We start from the raw sequence: 27502 nt of genomic DNA on the forward strand, positions 1-27502 counted from the left end.
AATAATCTCATCTGAAAAGGCAACAGATAAAAAAAATAAAACCATAACTTAAGTCTGATATATATACACTCAACAAAAATATAAACGCAACACTTTTGGTTTTGCTGCCATTTTGTAAGAGATGAACTCAAAGATCTAAAACTTTTTCCACATACGCAATATCACCATTTCCCTCAAATATTGTTCACAAACCAGTCTAAATCTGTGATAGTGAGCACTTCTCCTTTGCTGAGATAATCCATCCCACCTCACAGGTGTGCCATATCAAGATGCTGATTAGACACCATGATTAGTGCACAGGTGTGCCTTAGACTGTCCACAATAAAAGGCCACTCTGAAAGGTGCAGTTTTGTTTTATTGGGGGGGGGGGGGGGGGGGGGAATACCAGTCAGTATCTGGTGTGACCATCATTTGCCTCATGCAGTGCAACATCTCCTTCGCATCGAGTTGATCAGGTTGTCAATTGTGGCCTGTGGAATGTTGGTCCACTCCTCTTCAATGGCTGTGCGAAGTTGCTGGATATTGGCAGGAACTGGTACACGCTGTCGTATACGCCGGTCCAGAGCATCCCAAACATGCTCAATGGGTGACATGTCCGGTGAGTACGCCGGCCATGCAAGAACTGGAACATTTTCAGATTCCAAGAACCGTGTACAGATCCTTGCAACATGGGGCCGTGCATTATCCTGCTGCAACATGAGGTGATGTTCTTGGATGTATGGCACAACAATGGGCCTCAGGATCTCGTCACGGTATCTCTGTGCATTCAAAATGCCATCAATAAAATGCACCTGTGTTCTTCGTCCATAACAGACGCCTGCCCATACCATAACCCCACCGCCACCATGGGCCACTCGATCCACAACATTGACATCAGAAAACCGCTCACCCACACAACGCCACACACGCTGTCTGCATCTGCCCTGGACAGTGTGAACCGGGATTCATCCGTGAAGAGAACACCTCTCCAACATGCCAAACGCCAGCGAATGTGAGCATTTGCCCACTCAAGTTGGTTACGACGACGAACTGGAGTCAGGTCAAGACCCTGATGAGGATGACGAGCATGCAGATGAGCTTCCCTGAGACGCTTTCTGAGAGTTTGTGCAGAAATTCTTTGGTTATGCAAACTGATTGTTTCAGCAACTGTCCGAGTGGCTGGTCTCAGACGATCTTGGAGGTGAACATGCTGGATGTGGAGGTCCTGGGCTGGTGTGGTTACATGTGGTCTGCGGTTGTGAGGCTGGTTGGATGTACTGCCAAATTCTCTGAAACGCCTTTGGAGACGGCTTATGGTAGAGAAATGAACATTCAATACACGAGCAACAGCTCTGGTTGACATTCCTGCTGTCAGCATGCCAATTGCACGCTCCCTCAAATCTTGCGACATCTGTGGCATTGTGCTGTGTGATAAAACTGCACCTTTCAGAGTGGCCTTTTATTGTGGGCAGTCTAAGGCACACCTGTGCACTAATCATGGTGTCTAATCAGCATCTTGATATGGCACACCTGTGAGGTGGGATGGATTATCTCAGCAAAGGAGAAGTGCTCACTATCACAGATTTAGACTGGTTTGTGAACAATATTTGAGGGAAATGGTGATATTGTGTATGTGGAAAAAGTTTTAGATCTTTGAGTTCATCTCATACAAAATGGGAGCAAAACCAAAAGTGTTGCGTTTATATTTTTGTTGAGTGTGTGTGTATACACACATATATATATATATATATATATATATATATAAACAAAAAAAATTCTTAAAACTATTTTAATTACAAGTTTTCTAATGTAAGAATTTTTAAGATGAAAATGTACAGTAACCAGAAGTTAATCTTGAAAAAAAAAAAACAAAACAAAACATTAAGGATAACTGGAAAACTGCTGTGACTAAATCAGCAGTTCTGATGCTCCTCTGACACACATTTCTACACTCGTCTTCCATGTTTTGGCCTGACACCATGTTTCTTTTGGCTTTAACGCAAGGCTGTAACAAATATAAAAAAAAAAACCTTTGGCTTTACTTCACAAAATTTGGTCCTCAAAAGGGTTTCAGAGGGTTATAAACTTCCAAATATTCCGGGGTGGGGAAACGCTCCAGACCCTCCTACAATACTCACACCTGCAGCGCTATACGCGCGGCTATGCCACACTAAATTTTACGCTAACCTATGAAAATGTCCTGGTGAGAATGTTGCAAACTATAAAATTAAAGTAAAAATGTTGCACAGCTCCTCTTTAAGGTCAAAGTAACTGAGTGTTCTGTAAAGGTGCGTTTACACATAACCAAGATGCATTACGAATGTCATTTTTCTGTCATTCGTGACACATTCCTGACATTCTTAATGTGACTTAACGCATCTGAATAGGTTTCTTAATAGTGCATGTTGGTGTGTGATATTCTTGATATTCGTGGAGCATGTTTTTGCCTGTCAGAAAATCTTCCACGGATGTCACACACCACCCTCATTTCGTCTCATGTCGTGGAGGTCACAACTGAGCGTATTGATCCGTCTTGACGAGTAGTGATCCTTAATAGAACGTGACAACGTTCGTAGTGGTTCCTGTGACGGTTCTTGGAGCCCAAACTGTCACGCGTTATTACGAAGTGACACGGAAACTGTCAAGTTTTGACATGACTTGTAACACGGCGTCACATTTCACTGCGCGCCACAACAAATCAGTTTTCTGTCACGTGCGCACAATTAAACTCGGCTCCAAATGTCATTCCACAGTTCCTGCTGAAGCTCCTCAGGATGCTCCTGCAGGTGTTCCACCTGCTGTTGTAACCGATGAGCGGGAGAACGAGTCTGAGCAACCAGAGGAACCAGAAGAGTGAGAGGAGACTCGCGTGCAACCAAACATCTCTGCACCTCCTCCAGTCCGGCGGAGGAAGAAGCGTGCGCACAATTAAACCCTGCTGCATCGCATTCAGTTTGATTGCTGACACCAAGTCGGCTAAAAGTCTAATTTCAGTGTCTTCACCGCGCTCCTGCAGGTGTTCCACCTGCTACATGTGCCTGATGTTTGGGAAAATGCGCGAGACGAGAGCCGCATGAAGACACACATCTGGCTCTGTCCTCCTCCTCCTCTCTGCACCACTCCATGGCACAGAACCCAACTACGCATGCAGTCACAAAGTTCTTCTGAAAAACTGGAGCGATCTGAATTCGGTTGGATGAATATGGGTGTGTGTGTGGAGACAATTCACCTCGTTCACAACCTCGTTCACAACGTGACAGAACTTAACGATGTGCTGTTACATGCAATAGCGCGCAACAACACGGAACACTATTCTTGACCGTGCATAATGGTTCCTGATAATTCTCCAGCAACACATGCCATTAATCGTAACGTGTGGTAACAGGTTGCAGCAGTTCCTGAGGACACCTGACGCCTCTGCCCCGAATAATCACATTTGTGATCAGCGGCCAAGAATGTGTACTTTGTGGCATTCGTGACTTGTCGTCGTTATGTGTAAACGCAGCATAAAAGACAGGCAATGTCATATTTCTACCTGAACGAAGTTGGGCAGAGGTTATGTTTTCACGCATTTTGTTTGTGAACAGCCTCGAACCCACAATTTTTCACATATCGTTAAGAATTTTTTTTTTTTTTTTCTCAGTGGATTCATATCCTGATAGGCAAGAACTGATTCAATTTTCAAGGTCATAGGTCAAAGAAAGGAAAAATACCTGTTCTTTAACATTGACTGAATTTTCAAAAATTCAGAACTGTCAAAAAAGATTGAATTTCTTTCATATCTCCAAGCGTTATCCTTATCGACTGACAAAATTTGATCCAGATTCCAAATTTTGTGGCCATTTAAATTTAACACCAAAAACCCCATTTCATATATATTTTATAGGGATGTGAATCATACAACAACTCACGATTCAATTCGATTCCGATTCTTGGGGTGATGATTCAATTCAGAATCGATTTTCGATTCAAAGAGCTCTGAGAAATAAAAAATAAAAAAATGAATTAAAAAAAATACTACTAATAAAAAATATTACTTAAAAAATGTTTATGTTTAAGAAAATGCAGCTTTACAAGGTTAATCAAGTGATTCTAGATGTAAATTTACAGTCCTTTCAAAAGTACTTTTGATCTATATTCTGTATTATATTTTAGCTTATAAAAAGCCACTTCGAACAGGACTTCGACCCTGAAATTTTTTTCCAAGGTCAAAATTTTGGGAACTGGAAACTAGCGTTGGCAGAGGTTTGCGCTCTATGAGAGCGCCGAGTGCGGTGCTCTAGCTACCAGTTGTGGTTCTGAGATTTTGATGGACCTTCAGAACAAACTTTAAGCTAATTAATGTCTTCTTTTAAGTCAAATCTGTATGATCTCAAGCTTCTTATATTTCTGTATTGTACACTTGCGTGCCGTAACTTAAAACATTAAAACACTGCTCCCAAGTAAAAATCTGAGATCCAAAGTTATGTTCTGGAAGCCTTAGTTTTACTGCTCTTCAAAGCAAGAAGGCACTGGTTCTCCAGGTAGGTCTTTAAATACCCACGACGGTACCAGTTAAGTACTTATTCAGAAGTTTTTCAAAGCAATTACATCAATCTGTGGAATCTTCCAAACTGTTTCTAGAGGGAGTAATCTTGGTGTATACGACCCCTGGCAAAAATTATGGAATCACCGGCCTCGGAGGATGTTCATTCAGTTGTTTAATTTTGTAGAAAAAAAGCAGATCACAGACATGACACAAAACTAAAGTCATTTCAAATGGCAATTTTCTGGCTTTAAGAAACACTATAAGAAATCAGGGGAAAAAAAATTGTGACAGTCAGTAACGGTTACTTTTTTAGACCAAGCAGAGGGAAAAAAAATATGGAATCACTCAATTCTGAGGAAAAAATTATGGAATCATGAAAAACAAAAGAACGCTCCAACACCACTAGTATTTTGTTGCACCACCTCTGGCTTTTATAACAGCTTGCAGTCTCTGAGGCATGGACTTAATGAGTGACAAACAGTACTGTTCATCAATCTGGCTCCAACTTTCTATGACTGCTGTTGCCAGATCAGCTTTGCAGGTTGGAGCCTTGTCATGGACCATTTTCTTCAACTTCCACCAAAGATTTTCAATTGGATTAAGATCCGGACTATTTGCAGGCCATGACATTGACCCTATGTGTCTTTTTGCAAGGAATGTTTTCATCCCCAAACATCCTTTCAATTAATGGGATAAGAAAAGTATCCAAAATATCAACGTAAACTTGTGCATATATTGATGATGTAATGACAGCTATCTCCCCAGTGCCTTTACATGACATGCAGCCCCATATCATGAATGACTGTGGAAATTTACATGTTCTCTTCAGGCAGTCATCTTTATAAATCTCATTGGAATGGCACCAAACAAAAGTTCCAGCATCATCACCTTGCCCAATGCAGATTCGAGATTCATCACTGAATATGATTTTCATCCAGTCATCCACAGTCCACGATTGCTTTTCCTTAGTCCATTGTAACCTTGTTTTTTTTTCCTGTTTAGGTGCTAATGATGGCTTTCATTTAGCTTTTCTGTATGTAAATCCCATTTCCTTTAGGCGGTTTCTTACAGTTCGGTCACAGACATTGACTCCAGTTTCTTCCCATTTGTTCCTCATTTGTTTTGTTGTGCATTTTTGATTTTTGAGACATATTGCTTTAAGTTTTCTGTCTTGACGCTTTGATGTCTTCCTTGGTCTACCAGTATGTTTGCCTTTGTATTTGGTCCAGTTTACACACAGCTGACTGTGAACAACCAACATCTTTTGCAACATTGTGTGATGATTTACCCTCTTTTAAGAGTTTGATAATCCTCTCCTTTGTTTCAACTGACATCTCTCGTGTTAGAGCCATGATTCATGTCAGTCCACTTGGTGCAACAGCTCTCCAAGGTGTGATCACTCCTTTTTAGATGCAGACTAACGAGCAGATCTGATTTGATGCAGGTGTTAGTTTTGGGGATGAACATTTACAGGGTGATTCCATAATTTATTCCTCAGAATTGAGTGAGTCCATATTTTTTTTCCCTCTGCTTGGTCTAAAAAAGTAACCGTTACTGACTGCCACAATTTTTTTTTCTTGATTTCTTATAGTGTTTCTTAAAGCCAGAAAGTTGCTATTTGAAATGACTTTAGTTTTGTGTCATGTCTGTGATCTGCTTTTTTCTACACAATTAAACAACTGAATGAACATCCTCCAAGGCCGGAGATTCCATAATTATTGCCAGGGGTTGCATTAACCCTATGAAAATCTGACAGTGAAGAAAAACTTGAAATTTTTAAACAATACTGGAAATACATTGCAGATTATAATTGTTTTAACATTCTTTGATCAAATGGAAAAAAATGTAGTATTCGAAAATTGAGCTTCAAAGATTTCATATAGAGTATACGCACATTTATGTCCAAAACAGTATGTGCTATGTGTAAAGGGGGTGTAGAGAATCTAATTCAGTGGTTTTACTTATGCTCTTCTGTCACAAGAACACAAGCTTGTAAGTTTAACAGGTTTAGATACTCAATGTGTCATACTGGTAATGGGCATGCAGGAAGAGCTGACAGTAGTGATACTAAAGCCAGCACATAATTTATGTACTCTGAAACAGGCTCAGGGACCATGTCCACATCATCTGGTAGTCTGTCTCAGTGTTTCCTGCTCTCGCAGTCTGAAAGTTCTGCCTAAATCACAGATGACTCCTTTCTTTATGGAGTCTTTTATTATGTCCTCAAGCTGATGTCACATGGCAATGCCCAACAGGAGACAATAGGCCACATCATGGTCTAGACATTTCAGGTGCTATCCACACCCGAAATCTCCAAAGTAACTCCTGTTTCTTCTTGGCAGTGTGTTAACACTTGTTTCCAGAGGGGAAGATTCCCAGTTCCCTGCCCATTATCCATGTAAAGTGTAGTTGTGTCAGGAGGGTAAAACCTGAGCCAAAGCAACACAGAAATCTCTATGGGATCTCCAATGGCAACCCTGAGGAATAAAGGAGAAGCTGAAAGAACTTACTTACTTCCCTTTTCTGGAAGAGCACAGCACATGTTCGGTTTTAGGAGGCGCTGGCCATGCTGATCAATCGTGAACTATACTTTCATTTCCGAACCAATGCTTTGGGCACCCATAGACTCAGTTGCGGATACCACCATATCTGTTGTGCATGATGCATTCTGGGAAGGCAAGGGGGCAAACAACAACAGCGTCGATTGGCTCTTCACTACATTCATGGTGAAATATCTGAAAGATTTCTTAAAATAGTCCAAAATAGTCACCTTTTCAAGACATTCATCTGCTTTGTCAAAGCCTTTGCTTCAACTCTTTTCAATCACCATGTATGGAAGTGACCACTGTGCCAGAAATTACTCACATTTTTTACATCTCTCTTTAAAAACATTACTGCTGATCACTTGGATTAATTTATATGTTAGCTTCCTGCACTAGCTCCGTCATGAAGCTTACCCTCCTCTGCAGAGACTGCGATAACTGAACATTAGATCATTTTCATTGCTATTTATTTGAATATAGGAAGTGCAAGATGGGGGTAGCCATTTATAAGTGTTTACTTCTTCCTACTTCTCTTTGAACATCGTTTTTGTCAACATTTTTCTTGTGGATTATTTTTTTGTGTGTGTTTTGTGTGAAATAAATTCAATGCATTCATTTTAGACTAATCTAATCATAGCAATATGACAACCAAAATAAGTTTTTACATCTGTTTTTAAAAAAAACAATGATCAGTTGTGATCAGTCTCTCTGTCATTGTATCACTGTGATAGATTAGTCTTAAATAAAAATGATCTAACTTTCAGTTATGAACGCAGTCTCTGCTGACAAACGTGAACTTCATGGCGGAGTTAGCACAAGAAGCTAATGTGTGAATTAATCCAGGTGATCAGTGGTAATGTTTTTAAAGACAGATGTAAAAACTCGAGTTATTCCTGGCCCAGTTAACACCTGGAGGAAAAACAAAGCCTTTGACAAAGGAGATAAACATCTTGAAAAGGGCACTATTTTGGAGTACTTTAAAAAATTCAGTTATTCCACTGTGAATGTAGTGAAAAGTCAATAGATACCTAGGGCTGTCACAATTAGTAATTTCTGGAGACGATTAATTGTCAGGCAAATAATTGCGATTGACGATTATATTGTCTATTTTTTTTTTTCTTTTTTCCTTTCTTTATATTCTACTATCATAGTATAATTACACAACTCTGGAATAACATTTGTCTTCTGTGAGTGGAGAAACTGGGAATAGTGCAACATTTTTTATTTTTATCTTCATTTTACTTACAGTCCCAACTTTTTTCTGATTAGAACTGCTATAAAAAGAACAGTGTGAACATTTTACTGTGTTTTAAAACTTTGTGGAGCAAACACCAAACTCTTATAATGAAGGAAAAAACACCTGGACACGTGCAGGAAAACTGATAAACTTAATAAAACAATGCAGGCTGATTAGACTCCCCATGTTTTTTTTGTATAAATAAATCAGAATACAATAAGAGGTAACTCACTTTGAAATAATTAAAACATATAGCTGCAGCTTATAATAACTTTGAAAAACAACAGAAATCAGCAGCTTGTATTTTTATTCTGACTCCAGTTCATTTTAGTGTGATGAAGTCATCCTTTTTTTCTCATCAGTCACGTTTTGTCCTTGAACACTACATTAAGCTCAAGATTGAACAAATACATACTTCTGGAAAATAAACAGCTGTTAAAGTTCAGCTTTTTGTGATCTGTGCCTCTGCACAGCTTCTCCACAGCAGGTTTTTTTTTAAACCCGTGTTTGTAATTTTTGCTCAGTTCATTTATATATTCTCATTTTTAAGGATGTTTTAAGGATATTTGACCATTTATTTCATCTCATGATCTCGTAAATTCAGTATACGATGCGCACATGGTGTGAACAGGTCAGTGCCACCAGAACCACACGTGTAGAGAAAGTACAGAGAGTAAAGGCAGCTCCAAGGTTTGTTTGTTTTTTTTTTTGTCTTTTTTAAGATGTTCACTCGGGTTAAAATCCTCTCACTGCTCCACGCTCGCTGTCTTAAGCCTGGTTCACATGACAGGATTTTAAAATTATCTTTAGGTTTCCAAAACCTGAGAGACCACACACGTGAAGATAAAAAATCATGGATCTAACAGGTTTGGTCGTACAATGTGTGGTGTTCAGGCACACGGTAAGAACACCACCACCACACACGAACAGATTTCACACGTGAACATTTACAGCTCAGACAGGAAATCTCGCAAAATCTCTCGACTGACTTCAGAGTAAACAAATGGAGGTACTTTGCGGACTATTTAAAACAGAGGGAAAAAGCTATACAAAAATAAAAGGCGTTCTTTAAAAGAGTGGAGACAGCGCGACCACCGGACTTTCTGGTAAGTCAGAACAGCTGTTTTGATTTTATTTTCTGCTCCGTGCATCCGTCACCTCGCTTTCTGATTGGCTGAACGTCACATTCAGCAGGCTGCGTGCTTGTTTGTTGTCGGGGGACACAACACACACTGTGATATCGGGGTAAAAAAAATCCAACATGCTGAATATCCCAGATTTGAGATTGGAGCGCTCCTGACGCCCTTACGAGCAGATCAGAGTGCTCTTAACACACCACCCACGGCAGCAATATCTGATAAGATTATCTTTAGCGTCATCACGATTGTCGGGGCGTCCTTAAGACCATCAGAAGGGGAAGATCGGGTCTGATATCGGCCTAATTATCCTGCCGTAGGAACCCGGCCTTATGTGCACTGATGGTTCACAGCAGAACATCTCGTGCCTCCGTTCAGGAATCTCACTCCCTCACCTGCTCCCTCGCAGTCTGTAGCAAGCTGACTCTGCGCGCACACAAACATACACACACACAGCTCCTTCGGTAAACTACCCATTTTTAACGGCTTTGAATAAGACGGCCACTGTTTTAATCGGCCGTCTTATACAAAATTTGAACGTCCAAATGACGGCAGGACGACTGCCTAAAACTATGAATTGAGAGGAAAAACAAAGACTTAAATAAAATAAATGACTCGTCAACTACTAAATTAGTTGTTAACGATTTCAATCGTCAATGTATTCGTGACTAGTCGTGGCAGCCCTACTTAAAACTGAAATGCATCCACAGCGGTGCCGTGGTACGTGGCTTTGGAACCAGAACCTCCTCATGCTCCGAGCCTCGCTAACCATCCAACCAAGACGAGAGGAAACAGAGTGAGTGAAGCAGCGAGGCTGCTGCTGCAGCACGATGACATCAGATTCTGAGTCGTTTATGCAACTTTGTGGATAAAATAAGTAATTCACGGTAATAGCGATTATGAAAAATATTCGTGAATATGAAAAATAATCACGATTGGCGAATATTGTAATAATTGTGACTGCCCTATAGACACCACTGTGTTTGCCCCTTGCCTTCCCAGAATGCACCACACAAAACAAATATGGCGGTATCTGCAACCGAGTTTATGGGGTTTTGCGTATTAGCACAATTCTGATGGGGCCCAGGTCCATTCGCAAACCATTCAGATTTGTAAACTGCATGAAACAAATGTATGCCAAGGTTCCTGAACTTCATGACAAAGTGTACACTGACCTATCCTGTTTCAGGTGAGATTAACTGATGTAACACGATGACTCTGGGGTTTTGTTTTGAACATGCACAAAACTACACATAGAAACCCAAACACCCAGATATGAGCTAGAACGGTCTATGGCACTACAACGTCTTTCTGAGGTTTGTCACTGACAACAAGCTGGTTCAATCTTCACAATAGCTGGCACCATTTAGCATGAAGTTAAAAAAAAAACTATAATGATTAAGTGTGAATTGCTACATATCTTAGCTTAATGAGGTTCTAATGTAATTTATTGTCACTGTACTATATGTATGGTCGAAATTGACTTGATGTTTCAATAGGCTTATTACTCGCATACATCCTGTCCTTGGACATCAGATGGGAAGAAATTCAACCACAACAACGAAGCTAACTGACTAGCTAGCGTTTTTTTTTTTTTTTTTTTTTTTTTTTTTTAGCTAATCAAAATTTGCCAACTTCATAATGGAGCATCATAAATGTTACCAAAACAAACAACGCGTGTGGTCATTCAAATAAACTCATCTACGCAAGTAAAACCAATAGGATTAGTAATGAAAACATTTAGCAACATTTGTGGCTAACAAAGCTAAAAACCCACATGATCAAATTTCTGTTAGCTTTTCGTTAGCAGGTCGGTATAGCTACCTGGTCGGCTGCTGCGTCAGTGGCCATGGCTTAACCAGTAATTTGGGACACAAATGGAGCGCCAAATTTCTTCACTTTAAGAAAAACAAAACACGATTTTGTAAAAGCCTAAACAAGCAACATAGTTTGAAAATTCTCGACCACACTGCGTTCCAAAAACTACTCGGCCGATCTCAAAATGGCGTAAAGGATCTTCCGCCAGTAACAAAATAAACCCTTCACAATAAAGCAGCTTGACAGTAGAGCTTTTTCCGCCAGTAACAGGTTGAACCCTTCATAATAAAGCAATTTGAAACTGTGGTCTTTTTTTTGTTGTGTTTATTTATTTGTTTGTTTATTTCGTTGTTTAAAAAAAAACACGGGCTGCGTTCTTTTTATGCTTGTTTTAAAAAATATCTGGCGAACAACTTGGTTTTTTAACATGACGATATTATTAATGTGACACCAGTTGATATTTTTATATACATAATAAGACATCAAGCATAAAAAAGCCAAAACTGTCGTCAGTACAGTTTTGATATAATTCATTTTAATTTCACACAATATTGTTTTAGACTCTGGTCATGTGAACATTTGCAATTGTTTCCATTTCTTAAAAAATATCACTGGACATCACACCAATATTTTCTTGGAAAATGAATCAAAAAGCTGTTGAATCAGGACTTGCTATTCTGTCATGAAACGTCATGAAAAACAAAATCACTTGCACTTATTCATACATGAAAATCGAGCATACTCATTAGATTGAAATCAACCAGCTTTGCATTTTCTTTCTTATAAACTGATTCTTGAATAATCTGTATATAACAATTCCTCTGCCAGTAACCCCATGTGTCGAAATATTGAGTTGTTTTTCTGTTTTGTTTTGTTTTGTTATGTTTTGTTTTTGTTTTTTTTGTTTGTTTGTTTATTTTTTGTGCATGTGTAGGGCGAAAAAAGGCCCAGGAAGAGTAAGTGTGACAAATATTTAAAGCAAAAAACAAACAAACAAACAAAAAGCTCACTTCTGGACATTTCAAGACTTCATCTTCGATGTCTATGAGGAATTTTTGGCTCCAAACGTTTATATCTGTTTTTTAAGAAATGCCGAGATACTGGCTTGTTGGAAAAGTGTATAATATGAATACTTTAAAAACTCAAAACTCGTCTGCTGGCGCTGTGCAGTAAAAATGGTGTTTGTCCTGTAGGGGGAGACAAATGACTGCCTGTGACGCTCAAGAGCCTCGAAACCAGACCAGAGCAATCAACCACAGAGCTGGGACATTTAGATCAGTGCATAATTACAAGAAGGAAGCGGAGTGTGTTATATACAGATCAGTGGTGTGTGACTGGGGGGACTACATAATGCAAGAGACTTTTGATCTGATTCAGACCAAACTTAGTGGAATCACTGAATTGATTTTGAGAAAAAGTGGTTCAAAGTATGCTGGTCAAATTCCAATATGAGGGATATTTAGGGTGCCAATTTTGAGGAATTGGTTATGCACTCAGTCATGACTAAACAGAAATATGGAGTCATGGGTCACCTGAACTTTGACCTTGGCTGACCTGGAAAGGTCAACCCATGGTTATAACTGTTTTAACTCAAACAGCTTGGGGATTAGTATACATTAAATTTTGTAGTATCAGCAGAGTGAATCGATTTTGGACAGAACTGAGCAAATGTCAAAGACACATTTTGGCATCACTGAATCACAAAGAATGAATTTGCATGAGTCTATGTCAGCTGTGTAAGACTTGTGAGTAGCTATACATTCTAGCTGTATGCAGCAAACATTCATATCATAGCGCTCAGGTGCAATGTGCGGGAAACACATTGAAATGCCAAACAAACGTTAAATACTTGAGTACTATTAATCTCTATGTGGAGAGATGATGTTGACTATAGCTGATGTTATAAAGGCAAATGCTAAGCTCATGGAAGATGCTTTTATCTGCCTTGATCCAGAGTCATTTGAACTATGCCAGCACCTCATGGTACTCTGGTTTAACAAAAAATATAAGGCAGGTTGCACTGTACTCAAAACAAAGTTATTCAGTTCCTTTCAAATGTACCACCGAGAACTTATATTGGGCTTCTGGAATTTGCTTTGGTTGGTGTGTTGCCTATTGAATTACATCTTAACCAACTTAAATGACACCTGGTTCATAATATTGATAATGATAAAGCTCCAAATTATTTTTCAGCCTTTTTTAAACTAATACCTAATCAGCACTCAATCTAAACAAGATCCAGTTAACACATCTCTCCAGATGCCTCCTGTAAAGTTCTATGGGAAATCTTCCTTTTGTTATACCAGTATCATGATATGGAACAGACTAAAGTAAGTCCCTTCAGCTGTTCCTTTGTTTTTTTTCACTCAGGGTCGCCACAGCAGATCTGAGGTGGATCTGCACACTGATATGGAACAAGTTTTACGTGGTATGCCCTTCTTGACACAGTGTCGTATTACATAGAGAATGGGCAGGGGTGTCTTTTTTTTTAACCAGGACCTTTCTGCACTGAAAAGAAGCGCACTTAACCACTTGACCACAACCCCTGCCTCTGTGTAACAGAACAGACTGCCTACTCATATTCAGACTCTCAGGTGCAAGGTACAGTTCAAGTCATATGTTAAAAACAATTTATATAATAGTTATAGCTCCCAGGAGTCTTCTCCATTTATTCAGTTCTAAATTACATTTTTAGATTTCATTCATTCATTTAATTTCATAATTTTAATTTCTTTCAGTGCAAAGTTCAAAAGCCAGCATCTGTGATGGTATGAGGCTGTGTTAGTGCCCATGGCATGTGCAACTTACACATCTGTGATGGCACCATCAATGCTGAAAGGTACATCCAGGTTTTGAATACACCAGCGTGGCTTTGTAGTAAAAGAGTGCAGGTACTAGACTGACCTGCCTGCAGTCCAGACCTGTCACCCACTGAAAATGTGTGGCACATTGTGAAGTGCAAAATACGACAGTAGAGACCCCGGACTGTTGAACAACTGAACATTAAATATGTTGTCTTTGTGGTGTAATCAATTGAACATAGGTTGAAGAGGATTTGCAAATCATTGTATTCTGTTTTATTTACATTTTTCACAACATCCCAACTTCATTGGAATTGGGGTTGTACATTAAAAACACATGGATGACACAAGAAAGTGAAAACATTTATTTCCATTGTAGACCATTTAAAAATCAAATGACAAAATAGAAGTAATAATAAAATAAAATAATAATGATGATGATGATAGTGTGTATATGATAATAAGAACTTAAAAAATTATAAATACATTAAGATAGTAAATTAACATAAAAATTGCACAATTAACAGGAAATAAATGGGTTCTTCTTAAACTTGTTGAAGTCTAAAAACATTCTGGACTCACACACCATTCCAACTCATTACAGAAGCTTTGCTTAATTTATTACCACCTTTAAAAATTTCAGCTACCTATTTTAGAACCACTATCCAATCTAGGGCCTGTGGATCCCCACAGACTAGCATGTTGTCTGTGGGGACATTATTATTGTTATGATTATTATTACATTTTGGCATTCCAAAACATTTCAAAGTGAAATACAAAAGAAGAAGCTTTAGGATAATTTGAAAAATGTTTTGTACTGTGGCTGCAGGCTATTCTGTCTTATTGACAGAATAGAGGAAGGACACAATGTCGAGACAGCCTGACCCACATATCAGGTAACAACAGGCACACTGACCTCTCTGCTCATATGTGTTTACACATACTGTACCCAGACTTGGGGCGTGCGGGCGAGCACCAGCAAAGAAACCTCAGACTGTCTCACACCTGCTGTCCAGGTGAGCAGACCCGGATGTCTGTTGTGCGTAATTGGAGCAGAGACAGGTGTATGGTGTAAAACTGGGGCCGACATGGATTAGATTACAGCTGGTGTTTTCAGACATGAGGGCTTAAGAGCAGCTTTCTTTGTCAGCTGGGTGCCTCCTGACTGTCTGGATGGTATTTAAGTGCTCCAGCTTCTGCAAGGAAACATAAAAAATAAAACACTCAGCTGTTCACATTCTTTTAAGGAAGAATATATATATATATATATATATATATATATATATATATATATATATATATATATATATATATATATATATATATATAGATATAGATATATAGATATAGATATATATATATATATATATATATATATATATATATATATATATATATATATATATATATATATAGATAGATAGATAGATAGATAGTGGGAAAAATAAGTATTTGAACCCCTGTCAGTTTTGCAGGTTTTCCCACCTACAAAGAATGGAGAGGTCTGTCATTTTTATCATAGGTACACTTCAACTGTGAGAGACACAATCTAAAAAAAAAAATCCAGAAAATCACATTGTATGATTTTTAAATAATTAATTTGCATTTTATTGCATAAAATAAGTATTTGACCCCCTAGAAAAACATAGCTTAACAATTGGTACAGAAACATTTGTCTGCCATTACAGAGGTCAGACGTTTCCTGTAGTTCTTGACCAAGTTTTCACAAACTGCAACAGGGATTTTGGTCCACTCCTCCATACAGATCTCCAAATCTTTCAGGTTTGGAGTTTCAGCTCCCTCCAAAGATTTTCTATTGAATTTGAGATGAGCAGGGGGACCTTGCTGCCCTGCAGGATTTTAAATCATAACAGCATCATGTGTTACTAATGTAATCTTTGTGACTGTGGTCCCAGCTCTCTTCAGGTCATTGACCAGGTCCTCCTGTGTAGTTCTGAGCTTTCTCAGAATCATCCTTACTCCACAAAATGAGATCTTGCATGGAATCCCAGACTGAGGGAGATTGACAGTCATCTTGTGTTTCTTCCACTTTCTAATAAATAATCATAACAGTTGTTGTCTTTTACCAAGCTGCTTGCCTGTTGTCTTGTAGTCCATCCCAGCCTTGTGCAGGTCTACAGTTTTGTCCCTGGTGTCCTTAGACAGCTCTTTGGTCTTGGCTGTGGTGGACAAGTTGGAGTGTGATTGATTGAGTGTGTGAACAGGTGTCTTTTATACAGGTAACAAGTTCAAACAGGTGCAATTAATACAGGTAAAGAGTGCAGAATAAGAGGGCTTCTTAAAGAAAAATTAACAGGTCTGTGTGAGCCAGAATTCTTGGTGGTTGGTAGGGGGTCAAATACCCATTTTATGCAATAAAATGCAAATTAATTATTTAAAAATCATACAGTGTGATTTTCTGGATTTCTTTTTAGATTCTGTCTCTCACAGTTGAAGCGTACCTACGATAAAAATTGCAGACCTCTCCATTCTTTGTAGGTGGGAAAACCTGCAAAACTGACAGGGGGTCAAATACTTATTTTCCCCACTGTATGTATGTGTATACGTATATATATATATATATATATATATATATATATATATATATATATATGTATGTATATATATATATAAAAACACACCTCCCACCCCGGGGGAGGGTGGTATGTGTGTTCCTCAAGCTTGAGTCCTCTGTCAGGGCCCTGGGGGTTGAGGGTTCAGCATGGCATCTTAGTTGTTACACTCTTCTGGTCAGACACCTCTGATGTTGTGCCTGGGCAGGGATGGTGGCCAAGTGCACTTAGTTTTAGTGCGGAAAGTTCTTGGTTCAAACCCTACCCCTGCCACATTTCTCCATGTAATGTGAAGTTGCGTCAGGAAGGGCATTTGGCGTAAAAATTGTGCCAGAATCAACATGCAGGTCCACCTTAGATCTGCTGTGGCAACCCCGAGTGCAAACAAGGGAGCGGCCAAAGGGACTGACTGACCTCTGATGTTGTGCCTGGAATCTGCTGGACCCACTCTTCCAATTTCAGAGTCAGAACTGCTCCTATTACCACTGGGATCACTTTGGACTTTACCTTCCACATCTGCTCCAGTTGCTCCTTCAGCCCTTGCTACTTCTTGATTTTCTCGCGCTCCTTCTTTCTGATGTGGCTGTCAGCTGAGATTGCCGCATCGATCACAACTGCAGTTTTCTTTCCCTTGTCAACCACCACTATGTCTGATTGGCATCTTGTCTATCTGGAATTTGAAGTCCCATGGGACATTAGCCCTGTCGTCCTTAACCACCTTTGGCGGCATCTCCCATTGAGACTTGGGGACTTCTAATCCATGTGCGGCACAGATGTTCCTGTACATGATTCCCAACACTTAGTTGTACCTCTCAGTGTACACTGTCCCAGTTTAGCTTGCATCTTGCATCCTGTTACTATGTGCTGGATTGTCTCTGGGGCGCATTTTCACAGACTGCAACTTGGGTCCTGTCGACTGTGGTATACTCCTGCCTCTATGGATCTGTTGTTTAGGGCTTGTTCTCTTGCTGCCATGATCAGACCCTCTGTGCTGTCCTTTACGCCGGCCTTTTGTAGCCATGGGTAGGTCTGGCCACTGGTGATGTCACCCTCTTCCTCTATCTGTCAATGATACATCCCATGATAAGGTACGTCACTGTCTTCAGCTACCTTAGGCCGCCTGTTAGTTGGCAAACATCCTTACAGGATTTCCGGATTTGGGCCTTCAGTCTTCTTCTCCATGGAGGGCTCTCCCTTTCAGGGTATTCTTGATCTTATACCCAAGTGTGTCAAGTAGTACTGTGGCGGTGGTATATATGAGCTCATTGGTTTCTGTAATGCTATTAGTGGGGATGGTGAGTGGTGACTGTCTGCAAGTATCTCTCCTGACAGGACTTTGTCAGTGAGCCAGGGATATATACGAGGTCTATTAGAAAAGTATCCGACCTTATTATTTTTTCAAAAACCATATGGATTTGAATCACGTGTGATTGCATCAGACAAGCTTGAACCCTCATGCGCATGCGTGAGTTTTTCCACGCCTGTCGGTTGCGTCATTCGCCTGTGAGCAGGCCTTGAGTGAGGAGTGGTCCAGCCCCCTCTGTGGATTTTCATTGTCAGGAAATGGCGGAATGATTTGGGCTTTTTTTCCATCAGAATTTTTTCAGAAACTGTTAGAGACTGGCAGCTGGAAACCATTCAAAAAATTTATCTGGCTTTTGGTGAAAATTTTACGGGCTTCACAGAGAATAAGGACTGTTACTACAGCTTTAAGGACGGCTTTAAGGACGCTCGGCGCACCGCGCTCTGTGCCGCCATCGAGAGCCACAAACCACCGGATCATTTCTAAACGGATAGCTCTGTGGATCCGAGACCGTCATGTGCACTTTATCTGATTATCACAAGAGCTGGACATCAACCATTTTCCGGCAGATTTCACTTTTAACAAGAGATTTTGTCATGGAAAGCCGAGCGGACGCTTTGTACATCTTGACCGATTTGCTGATGGAGCGAGACAAAGGAACACCTCCGTTTTGGTCTCACAGGATGGCTTTGAGATGGCGTTCAGACAGCTGTCAGTGGTTTTTCCATCGAGTGATTATCCAAGAAATTGTGGATGTGCCTGGACATGCCAGAACATGTCCCGTGAGGCTTCATCACGGCATTGCTGTGCGCCATGCGGCATCGCCGCGATGCGCGGAATTCCTCCACACTTCTGTCTCAATGTGCCGAAAAAGTGCTGATGTCCACATCTTTTCACAATTCCTGTGCTAGTCAGACAACGTCCCGGATAAAACACAGCGTCCAGTTTGGAAATGAACGGCACATTCCACTGTTACAGGAGTTTTTGTCATGGAAAGAGGAGCGGAGGCTTCGCGCGTCGCGGCGGTGCCGCATGGCGCACAGCAACACCATGATGAAGCCTCACAGGACATGTTCTGGCATGTCCAGGCACATCCACAATTTCTCGGATAATCACTCGATGGAAAAACCACTGACAGCTGTCTGAACGCCATCTCAAAGCCGTCCTGTGAGACCAAAACGGAGGTGTTCCTTTGTCTCGCTCCATCAGCAAATCGGTCGTGACGCACGAAGCCTCTGCTCGGCTTTCCATGGCAAAATCTCTTGTTAAAAGTGAAATCTGCCGGAAAATGGTTGATGTCAAAGCTCTTGTGATAACCAGAGAAAGTGCACACGACGGTCCGGCTCCACAGAGCCATCCGTTTAGAAATGATCTGGTGGTTTGTGGCTCTCGATGGCGGCACGGAGCGCGGCGCACCGAGGGTCCTTAAAGCTGTAGTAACACTCCTTATTCTCTGTGAAGCCCATAAAAATTTTCACCGAAAGCCAGATACATTTTTCGAATGGTTTCCAGCTGCCAGTCTCTAAAAGTTTCTGAAAAAATTCTGATGGAAAAAAAGCCCAAATCATTCTGCCATTTCCTGACAATGAAAATCCACTGAGGGGGTGGACCACTCCTCACTCAAAGCCTGCTCACAGGCGAATGACGCAACTGACAGGCGTGGAAAAACTCACGCATGCGCACGAGGGTTCAAGCTTGTCTGACGCAATCACACGTGATTCAAATCCATATGGTTTTTGAAAAAAATAATAAGGTTGGATACTTTTCTAATAGACCTCGTATATATATATATATATATATATATATATATATATATATATATATATATATATATATATATATATATATATATATATATATATATATATATATATATATATATATATGTATGTATGTATGGGCAGCAAGGTGGATTAGTGGTTAACACTGTTGCCTCACAGCAAGAAGTTCATGGGTTTGATTCACACCTGTGGCGTTTGTGCAGGTTTCCTCCAGGTGCTCCGGTTTCCTCCCACATCCAAAGACATGCAGGTTAGGTGAATTGGAAACTTCATAATTGTCCAGGTCTCCTTTGCAGAAGAGATCTCGAATAAACAAGACCTTTCCCATATTTTGTCACACTTTTAGTCAGTGGCGCACAGAAATTGTAAAACTGTATATATGGTGGGCTGGCTGGAGGTCGGGTTGAGGGGGATGCAACTCAAATTATTTCTCAATTATATAGTTCCAGTGATGGCTCTAGTTTACCCATTTTATTATTGTATTTTTATAATAAGTAGCATTAGTCATACTTGGATACACTTTCTTCACAATACACTGTAATTATATAGTTCCTATGAATGCAATGTTCATTCTATTCATCGTGCACGGTGCTGCGCTCGGTGATCCTTTGCTTTTGTCTGGCCTATGCCGTCAGTTCGCAAACATTTGCTTGCAGCAGAAAAAAGGACATGTTAGTAGCTGCTGGCAGCGTCGCCTAATCGTTCGTTCCGACGGGCTAACGGACGCTTTTGGTATATGGGCTACTATGCCCAAAGAGGAAGAAGACGACATTGAGCTGTGTAGCTACAGGCCGGGCTCAGAGTGATGTGTGTGAACGCTGACGCGCGGGAGTTATTTAATGTTTAGCTAAAATGCGGGAGATGGTGGCGTTACCGAGCGCGAGCGCTCCCTTCTTGTCGTCTAGGACAAGATGGCAGCAGCAGTGCAGGCGAACTGTGCATGCTATGGCTTTATAAGTCCATAACATGTTCACAGAAGCCCTGGATGATACTAATACTTACTCTATGTGAAGGTAAGTGGGGCCCGACGGCCGTTAATTTATTTCACTCTGTATTTTAAGCTACGGTTTAGCTGTGACTTAACGTATAGCTGTAACTTGGCTACAAACTTAGCAAAGGGAGCTTCTGGCCGTTATTTATCTCCGTACGTGGCTCTATAACTGTTATAAATGTATTTTTTTATGGAACTTGTTGAGGACATGTTTTGGCACTGGGAATAAGTGGTTGGATTTTCAGGATATGGATTCTAGCGGATATTTTTCTTATTACCATTGTGTAATAAGGAGACACTCGAATATTTTGTAGCAGATTGACAGATTGGCACAGCAAAAGAGTTGTGGATCCAAACGTGGCCTGACTGCATGGGCGAGGTCCAACAGGCTTTATTTGGCCTTGTATGAAATCTGTAAATTAGGTACGATCAGTCAAAAGCCGCTGGCAGTAGAGAGACCTCTTTAATGAACATCTGGAATACACACGAATAAAGCAACAAACTGTAAGTGAATCATCTCCGCATTTCACCATACACGAGAGGCACTGCCATAATAATAATAATAATAATAATATATATCTTTATACAAAGGTGCAGTCCTGCATGAACAGCCATATATTTATTTTCAGTGGAGTCCTCACACGACTATTCATATAGTTATGACTTATAATGTTTCAGATATTAAAATCATTACATGTTAAACACTGTACAAGTGGACAAACAAACTATTAAAATAATACAGGGTTTCAAATCAACTTTTAAGATATTACAGCTGTGACTTGGGTCAGATTACAGTAGGTGCCAAAAAGCATCACCATAGCACTTGTGCCACACTGTTATTTGAAGAACAATGAACAAATCTGCCTATTTTCAAGGAGGTGTCTGCAAGGTGAGCACTGTTGTCTCACAGCGAGAATGTCCCATACTGGTACTTTCTTGTGTAGTTCGTGTGGATTTCCTCTCGGTGCTCTGGGTTCCTCCAAAACACTTCCTACAAATGTTTCCAAAGGCATATAGGGTAGGGGAATTTGTGACTATTTGACCGTAGGTGTGACTCATAGACTGTGTATATATACACTGGACAAAGGCTGCATGATGTCACCCATAGGTTATCTGTAGAGACCCAATGTCGCCAACTGAATGGTCCCCCCTAAAAATCGGTGCATCATTTTGTAGCTCAGTAGTGTCATTTCTGAGTGTCACCAGCAATTCATTGATTATGACCTTGTTTCTGCTTAAAACTGCACACGACAGGCACATGAAGCTTTTGTACAACAATCATTCCGTAGAAATTCAGCATTATTTCATAATAAAAGACGGTGGACTGATCAGAGTGCCACAGCTACAGCTGCGCCTACGTCATTTCAGAGCGTCAGTAACGACTCACCGATTATTGGCTCTTTTCTGCTTAAAACTGACTTCAGAATGATGTTAAGAGGTTTTACCTTGTTATCTGATGGGTCTCAGACGTGCTGCTGTGGTCCAAAATGACGCATGCGCAGTGAAGGCAGGGCGGAACAATTTTTAGGGGTGACCGTTTGGTTTGCGATACCGGAACAGCCGAGATATAGCCCATGTCTGGGCGTCGCCATGTTGAGAGCCCCTCCTGCGCTGATTCATGAGGAACTCATTAATGCATAAAGGGGTGGTGCGTGGGTGGCTCAGTGTATGACACAAGAAGCCTGAATACTCATCTGTGTTTGAGTCCGAACCACCAGCTAATAGGCTAGTCTCAGTTGGGATAATTTGGCTTGTTTTGTGGTGAAACATCCTAAGAGGTCATCTAAGACTCCCTGTATAAATATCTGGAGAAGCCACAGGCACATGCCTGACTTGACTCTTGTTTGCAGACTTCTCATCTGCATTCAATACGATGCAGTTGTGTCTTTTAGTACAAAGGCTGCGTGATGATTTCCACCTGCCTCACCAGCTTGTTTTATGGATTTTTAATTTTTTATCTGACCGAGAGCAGAGGGCCTTTGTAAAGGTGTGTTTACACATAACCAAGATGCATTACGAATGTCATTTTTCTGTCATTCGTGACACATTCCTGACATTCTTAATGTGACTTAACGCATCTGAATAGGTTTCTTAACAGTGCGTGTTGGTGCGTGATATTCTTGATATTCATGGAGCATGTTTTTGGCTGTCAAAAAATCTTCCACGAATGTCACACACCACCCTCATTTCGTCTCACGTCGTGGAGGTCGCATCTGAGCGTGTTGATCCGTCTTGACGAGTAGTGATCCTTAATAGAATGTGACAACGTTCGTAGTGGTTCCTGTGATGGTTCTTGGAGCCCAAACTGTCACGCGTTATTACGAAGTGACACAGAAACTGTCAAGTTTTGACACGACTTGTAACGTGGCGTCACATTTCACGGCGAATCAGTTTTCTGTCACGTGCGCACAATTAAACTCGGCTCCAAGTGCCATTCCACAGTTTCTGCTGAAGCTCCTCAGGATGCTCCTGCAGGTGTTCCACCTGCTGTTATAACCGATGAGCAGGAGAACGAGTCTGAGCAACCAGAGGAGCGAGAGGAGACTCACGTGCAGCCAGACATCTCTGCACCTCCTCCAGTCTGGCGGAGGAAGAAGCGTGCGCACAATTAAACTCTGCTGCACCACTTTCAGTTTGATTGCTGACACCACGTCAGCTAAAAGTCTAATTTCAGTGCTCTTCAGCGCGCTCCTGCAGGTGTTCCACCTGTTGCATGTGCCTGATGTTTGGGAAAATGTGTGAGATGAGAGCCGCATGAAGCCACACATCTGGCTCTGTCCTCTTCCTCCTCTCTGCGCCACTCCATGGCACAGAGCCCAAATACGCATACAGTCACAAAGTTCTTCTGAAAAACTGGAGCGATCTGAATTCGGTTGGATGAATATGGGTGTGTGTGTGTGGAGACAATTCACCTCGTTCACAATGTGACAGAACTTAACGATGCGCTGTTACGCGCAATAGCGCGCAACAACACAGAACACTATTCTTGACCGTGTGTAATGGTTCCTGATAATTCTGCAGCAACACGTGCCATTAATCGTAAAGTGTGGTAACAGGTTGCAGAAGTTCCTGAGGACACCTGACACCTTTGCCCCAAATAATCACATTCGTGATCAGCGGCCAAGAATGTGTACTTTGTGGCATTCATGACTTGTCGTCGTTATGTGTAAACGCAGCATCAATGGCTGCTTCTTGGACTCTGTTGTGTTGTCCACAGGCTCACCACAAGGGTGCGTTCTTTCGCCCCTCCTTTTTATCATGTATACAGACAGCTGTAGGAGTTCTCAAGACAACAGTCATTTGGTTAAATTTTCTGATGATACTGTACTGTTGTCTCTTCTCCATGGTTCAGAATCAGACCACAGATCTGTTTTATCATATTTCATTTGTTGGAGTGATAACTTTTTGGATTTAAATGTGTCCAAAACTAAAGAAATGATCATTGACTTCAGATGTAACAGGGATGTGGCCAAGGAGAGTATCATACACAATGAAAAAGTGGAACTTGTCACATCATATAAGTATTTGGGGACTGTTTTTGATGACAAGCTGAAGTTTGATGTGAACACAGACGCCATTGTGAAGTGAGGACAGCAGAGAATTTATCTTCTCTGTAAACTGAATTCTTTTTCTGTCAGGCCTGCATTCCTTTGTCATCTTTATCAGTCTTTTATTGAGAGTCTTTTGTGTTTTTCATTTATCTGCTGGTTTAACAGCCTCTCAGTGAAAGACAGAAACAGCCTGAACAACATTGTTAAAATTTGTTCAAAGATTATCGGAATGAAACAAACAGACTTACACTCTTTGTAATCAACAGATCCTCCGGAAGGCTGAAATCATCTTGTCCATGTCAGGTCATGTTCTTTTAGGAGAGTTTTCTCTGCTGCTTTTGGGACGCCGTTATGCATCCCCGGTGTGTAGAACCAACAGGTTTTTAAAGTCCTTCGGCAATTCGATTTTTAAATGCTCCGTAGGTCTGCAATGTTATTATTTATTTATTTACTCTTGCTATTCATTTTAACTTCTTAAGTCTGTTTTATTTGTTTTTTATTAGTTTTATTGTTGTTATATATTGTTATTTTATTTTTTCTTAAACGGACTGCTCAAATGAAATTGCCCCTTGTGGGATTAATAAAGTTGTTGATTGATTAAGACGCCTTAGATCAGTGGTGTCCAAACTGTTCCAGAAAGGGTCGAGAGGATGAAGGTTTTCTTTGCAGCCACTGACTCCAGCAGGTGATTTCACAGATGAACTCATCTCACCTGCTCAAAGTGATGTTAATCAGTGAAATCCGCTGCTGAAGTTTTTCAATTTCAATTTTCAATTTAATTTCATTTATATAGTGCCAAATCACAACAGGGTTGCTTCAAGTCGCATCACATAACCTTACCAACCCCCAGAGTAACAGTGGTAAGGAAAAACTTCCTCTGAGGAAGAAACCTCAAGCAGACCAGACTCAAAGGTGTGACCCTCTGCTTGGGCCATGCTACAGACACAAATTACAGAACAATTCACAAAACGAATATACAGGAAATGCTGTTGGTACACAGGACAGGAGGGTCTCCAGCACAAATACCACACCCATCTCTGGATGGAGCTGCACCTTAAACAGAGAGAAAAAGCAGAATCAGGCATCAGAAAGACAAGAAATACTGTATAATTTGCCAGCATTAAACAACAAGAAAACAGAAGAAATACTAAGGTGATCGCCGGCCACTAGCCCCACACTTCACTAAAAGACCCAGACTTTAGGTAAAGTTGAGGCCGCAGCACGCTCCGTTTCCTAATAAAATTAATTAAAAGAGTAGAAAGCGTAAAACAAAATTATACCAGTATGCTAGCCATATGAAAGGGAAAATAAGTGAGTCTTAAGTCTGGACTTGAAAGTCTCCACAGAATCTGACTGTTTAATTGACGCAGGGAGATCATTCTACAGAGCAGGGGCATGATAAGAGAAAGCTCCATGACCTGCAGACTTCTTATTCACCCGAGGGACACAAAGTAGTCCTGCACCCTGAGAATGCAAAGCCGGGCCGGGACGTAAGGTTTAATTAGGTCAGCTTGGTAGGGAGGTGCCAGTCCGTGAACAATTTTATAGACTAGTAGCAGAACCTTAAAATCTGATCTCACTGGAACAGGAAGCCAGTGAAGGGATGCCAAAATGGGTGTAATGTGGTCGAACTTTCTGCTTCGTGTCAAAAGTCTGGCTGCAGCATTTTGAACCAATTGGAGAGCCCTAATGCTAGACTGCGGTAAACCAGAAAACAGAACATTGCAGTAGTCCAATCTAGAAGAGATAAACGCATGGATTAGGGTCTCAGCATCAGCCATAGACAGGATGGGATGAATCTTTGCTATATTTCGCAGGTGGAAGAAAGCAGTCCTTGTAATATTTCTAATGTGGAGGTCAAAGGACAATGTAGGATCAAAAATTGCCCCAAGGTTCCTCACTTTGTCAGTGTGATGTATGACACACAAGCCTGAAGTCAGTGGCTGTAAGGAAAATCTGCACCCTGTCGGCCCTTTCTGGAATAGTTTGGACACCACTGATTTCGATGATCTGTTAGGATGGTTCACCATACAACAAGCAGTGATAGGAGTTTTCCAGGAATTCCTGGAAATCCAGGTATTTACATGGCAAACTTTTCTGGTTTATTTTTGTTTTTCTGACCTGCATTAGATTTAGTTTATGGTCTGATTTCACTATGTTTGTGAATAATTTGGAAATGTGTCTGATGAGACGTATGGTTGGGTATCGAGAACTGGTTCTTTTCGGGTATCGTTAAGAAATGATTTGATCCACCGACATCAATAGCCTTTTTGCTTAACGATTCCCTTATCGGTCATTCAGAGCAGCTGTTGTTTTTGGGGGTGTCTGTCGGGAAAATGATCATGTCACATTGATTACAGAACCCCTGCAGGGTCTGGAATCAACCGTTTCTGCAGCGCGGCTCTTCTTTGAAGCTTGAAGCAATGAAGCATTGATCTGACCTGCTGCTTTGTTGGTTTTTTGTTTCATTTTGCTTTGTCTTAAGTTTTTCCCCGCTAAAACCCCAAAGAGGATATGTCTGTGAGCAGTATTTACCTTTTTTATGTTAAACCAACCTGTTCTGGTCTTCTGAAACAGTTGATAGATGAGTGTGTTCACCAAGCTGGGCATCAAAATGTAACAGCAACAGTGGAAAAAAAATTCTTCAAAACAAGTGGAACATGTATTTGTTTTTAAGTAAGGACCACTAGGGTCTTGAGATTTTTTTTTTTTTTTTTTTTTTTTTTTTAAACAATCTTTATTCTCTGAATAAAATCCTGGTCGCTCTTTTTCATGAAAATGCCCAAAAACTGGAATATTTTGCCAAAATAATGATCCCTGCCCCACAAAAGTGTCTATTCACAGATGATCAAATGACACATTTCCAAGTAGGTATGGAACTATGCTAACTTCCTGCACAGTTTCATTGATGCCAGTTGTTGCACCATGCAGCAGTGTGGGAAACAATGTGTTAAGTTTGATTTATTATTATTATTTTTTTAAACAGGTCCATTATTTCACTTGCTGTAAAAACAAAACCAGAAGAAAAAAAATAACTGTTTGAAACACGCCTTATGTAGTGCCCAAGCCTCATGCAAGAGGTTTTGCTGGAAGGGGTATAGTTTTATGTAGAGAATGTGAATATCTGTGATGGACAGACACTGTGGGACAATGTGCATGTGACGGACAGACACTGTGGGACATACATACCATCAAAAATGATCACTGAAATTATAGACCACATATTTTACAGTAATAACTTTATTAAAGTAGACCTGCATT

The 27502-nt window shown here is 40.6% G+C and overlaps 2 protein-coding genes across 4 annotated transcripts in view; one reads left to right on the forward strand and one right to left on the reverse strand.

Moving 5' to 3' along the window:
• The window catches only part of cstf3 (cleavage stimulation factor, 3' pre-RNA, subunit 3), a 61633-nt gene extending 50178 nt beyond the window's left edge, over positions 1–11455 (reverse strand). For both annotated transcript variants that reach the window (XM_034188807.1, XM_034188799.1), the window contains exon 1: positions 11248–11455. In XM_034188807.1, the coding sequence (XP_034044698.1) occupies positions 11248–11274 (27 nt within the window). In that variant the 5' untranslated portion in view covers positions 11275–11455. The remainder of the gene's footprint in view (positions 1–11247) is intronic.
• Positions 11456–20329: 8874 nt separating this feature from the next.
• Positions 20330–27502, forward strand: part of hipk3b (homeodomain interacting protein kinase 3b) — a 161318-nt gene continuing 154145 nt past the window's right edge. For both annotated transcript variants that reach the window (XM_034188818.1, XM_034188828.1), the window contains exon 1: positions 20330–20712. In XM_034188818.1, the coding sequence (XP_034044709.1) occupies positions 20640–20712 (73 nt within the window). In that variant the 5' untranslated portion in view covers positions 20330–20639. The remainder of the gene's footprint in view (positions 20713–27502) is intronic.

The sequence above is a fragment of the Thalassophryne amazonica genome, chromosome 2 (genome assembly GCF_902500255.1).
Source record: "Thalassophryne amazonica chromosome 2, fThaAma1.1, whole genome shotgun sequence".
NCBI lineage: Eukaryota > Metazoa > Chordata > Actinopteri > Batrachoidiformes > Batrachoididae > Thalassophryne > Thalassophryne amazonica.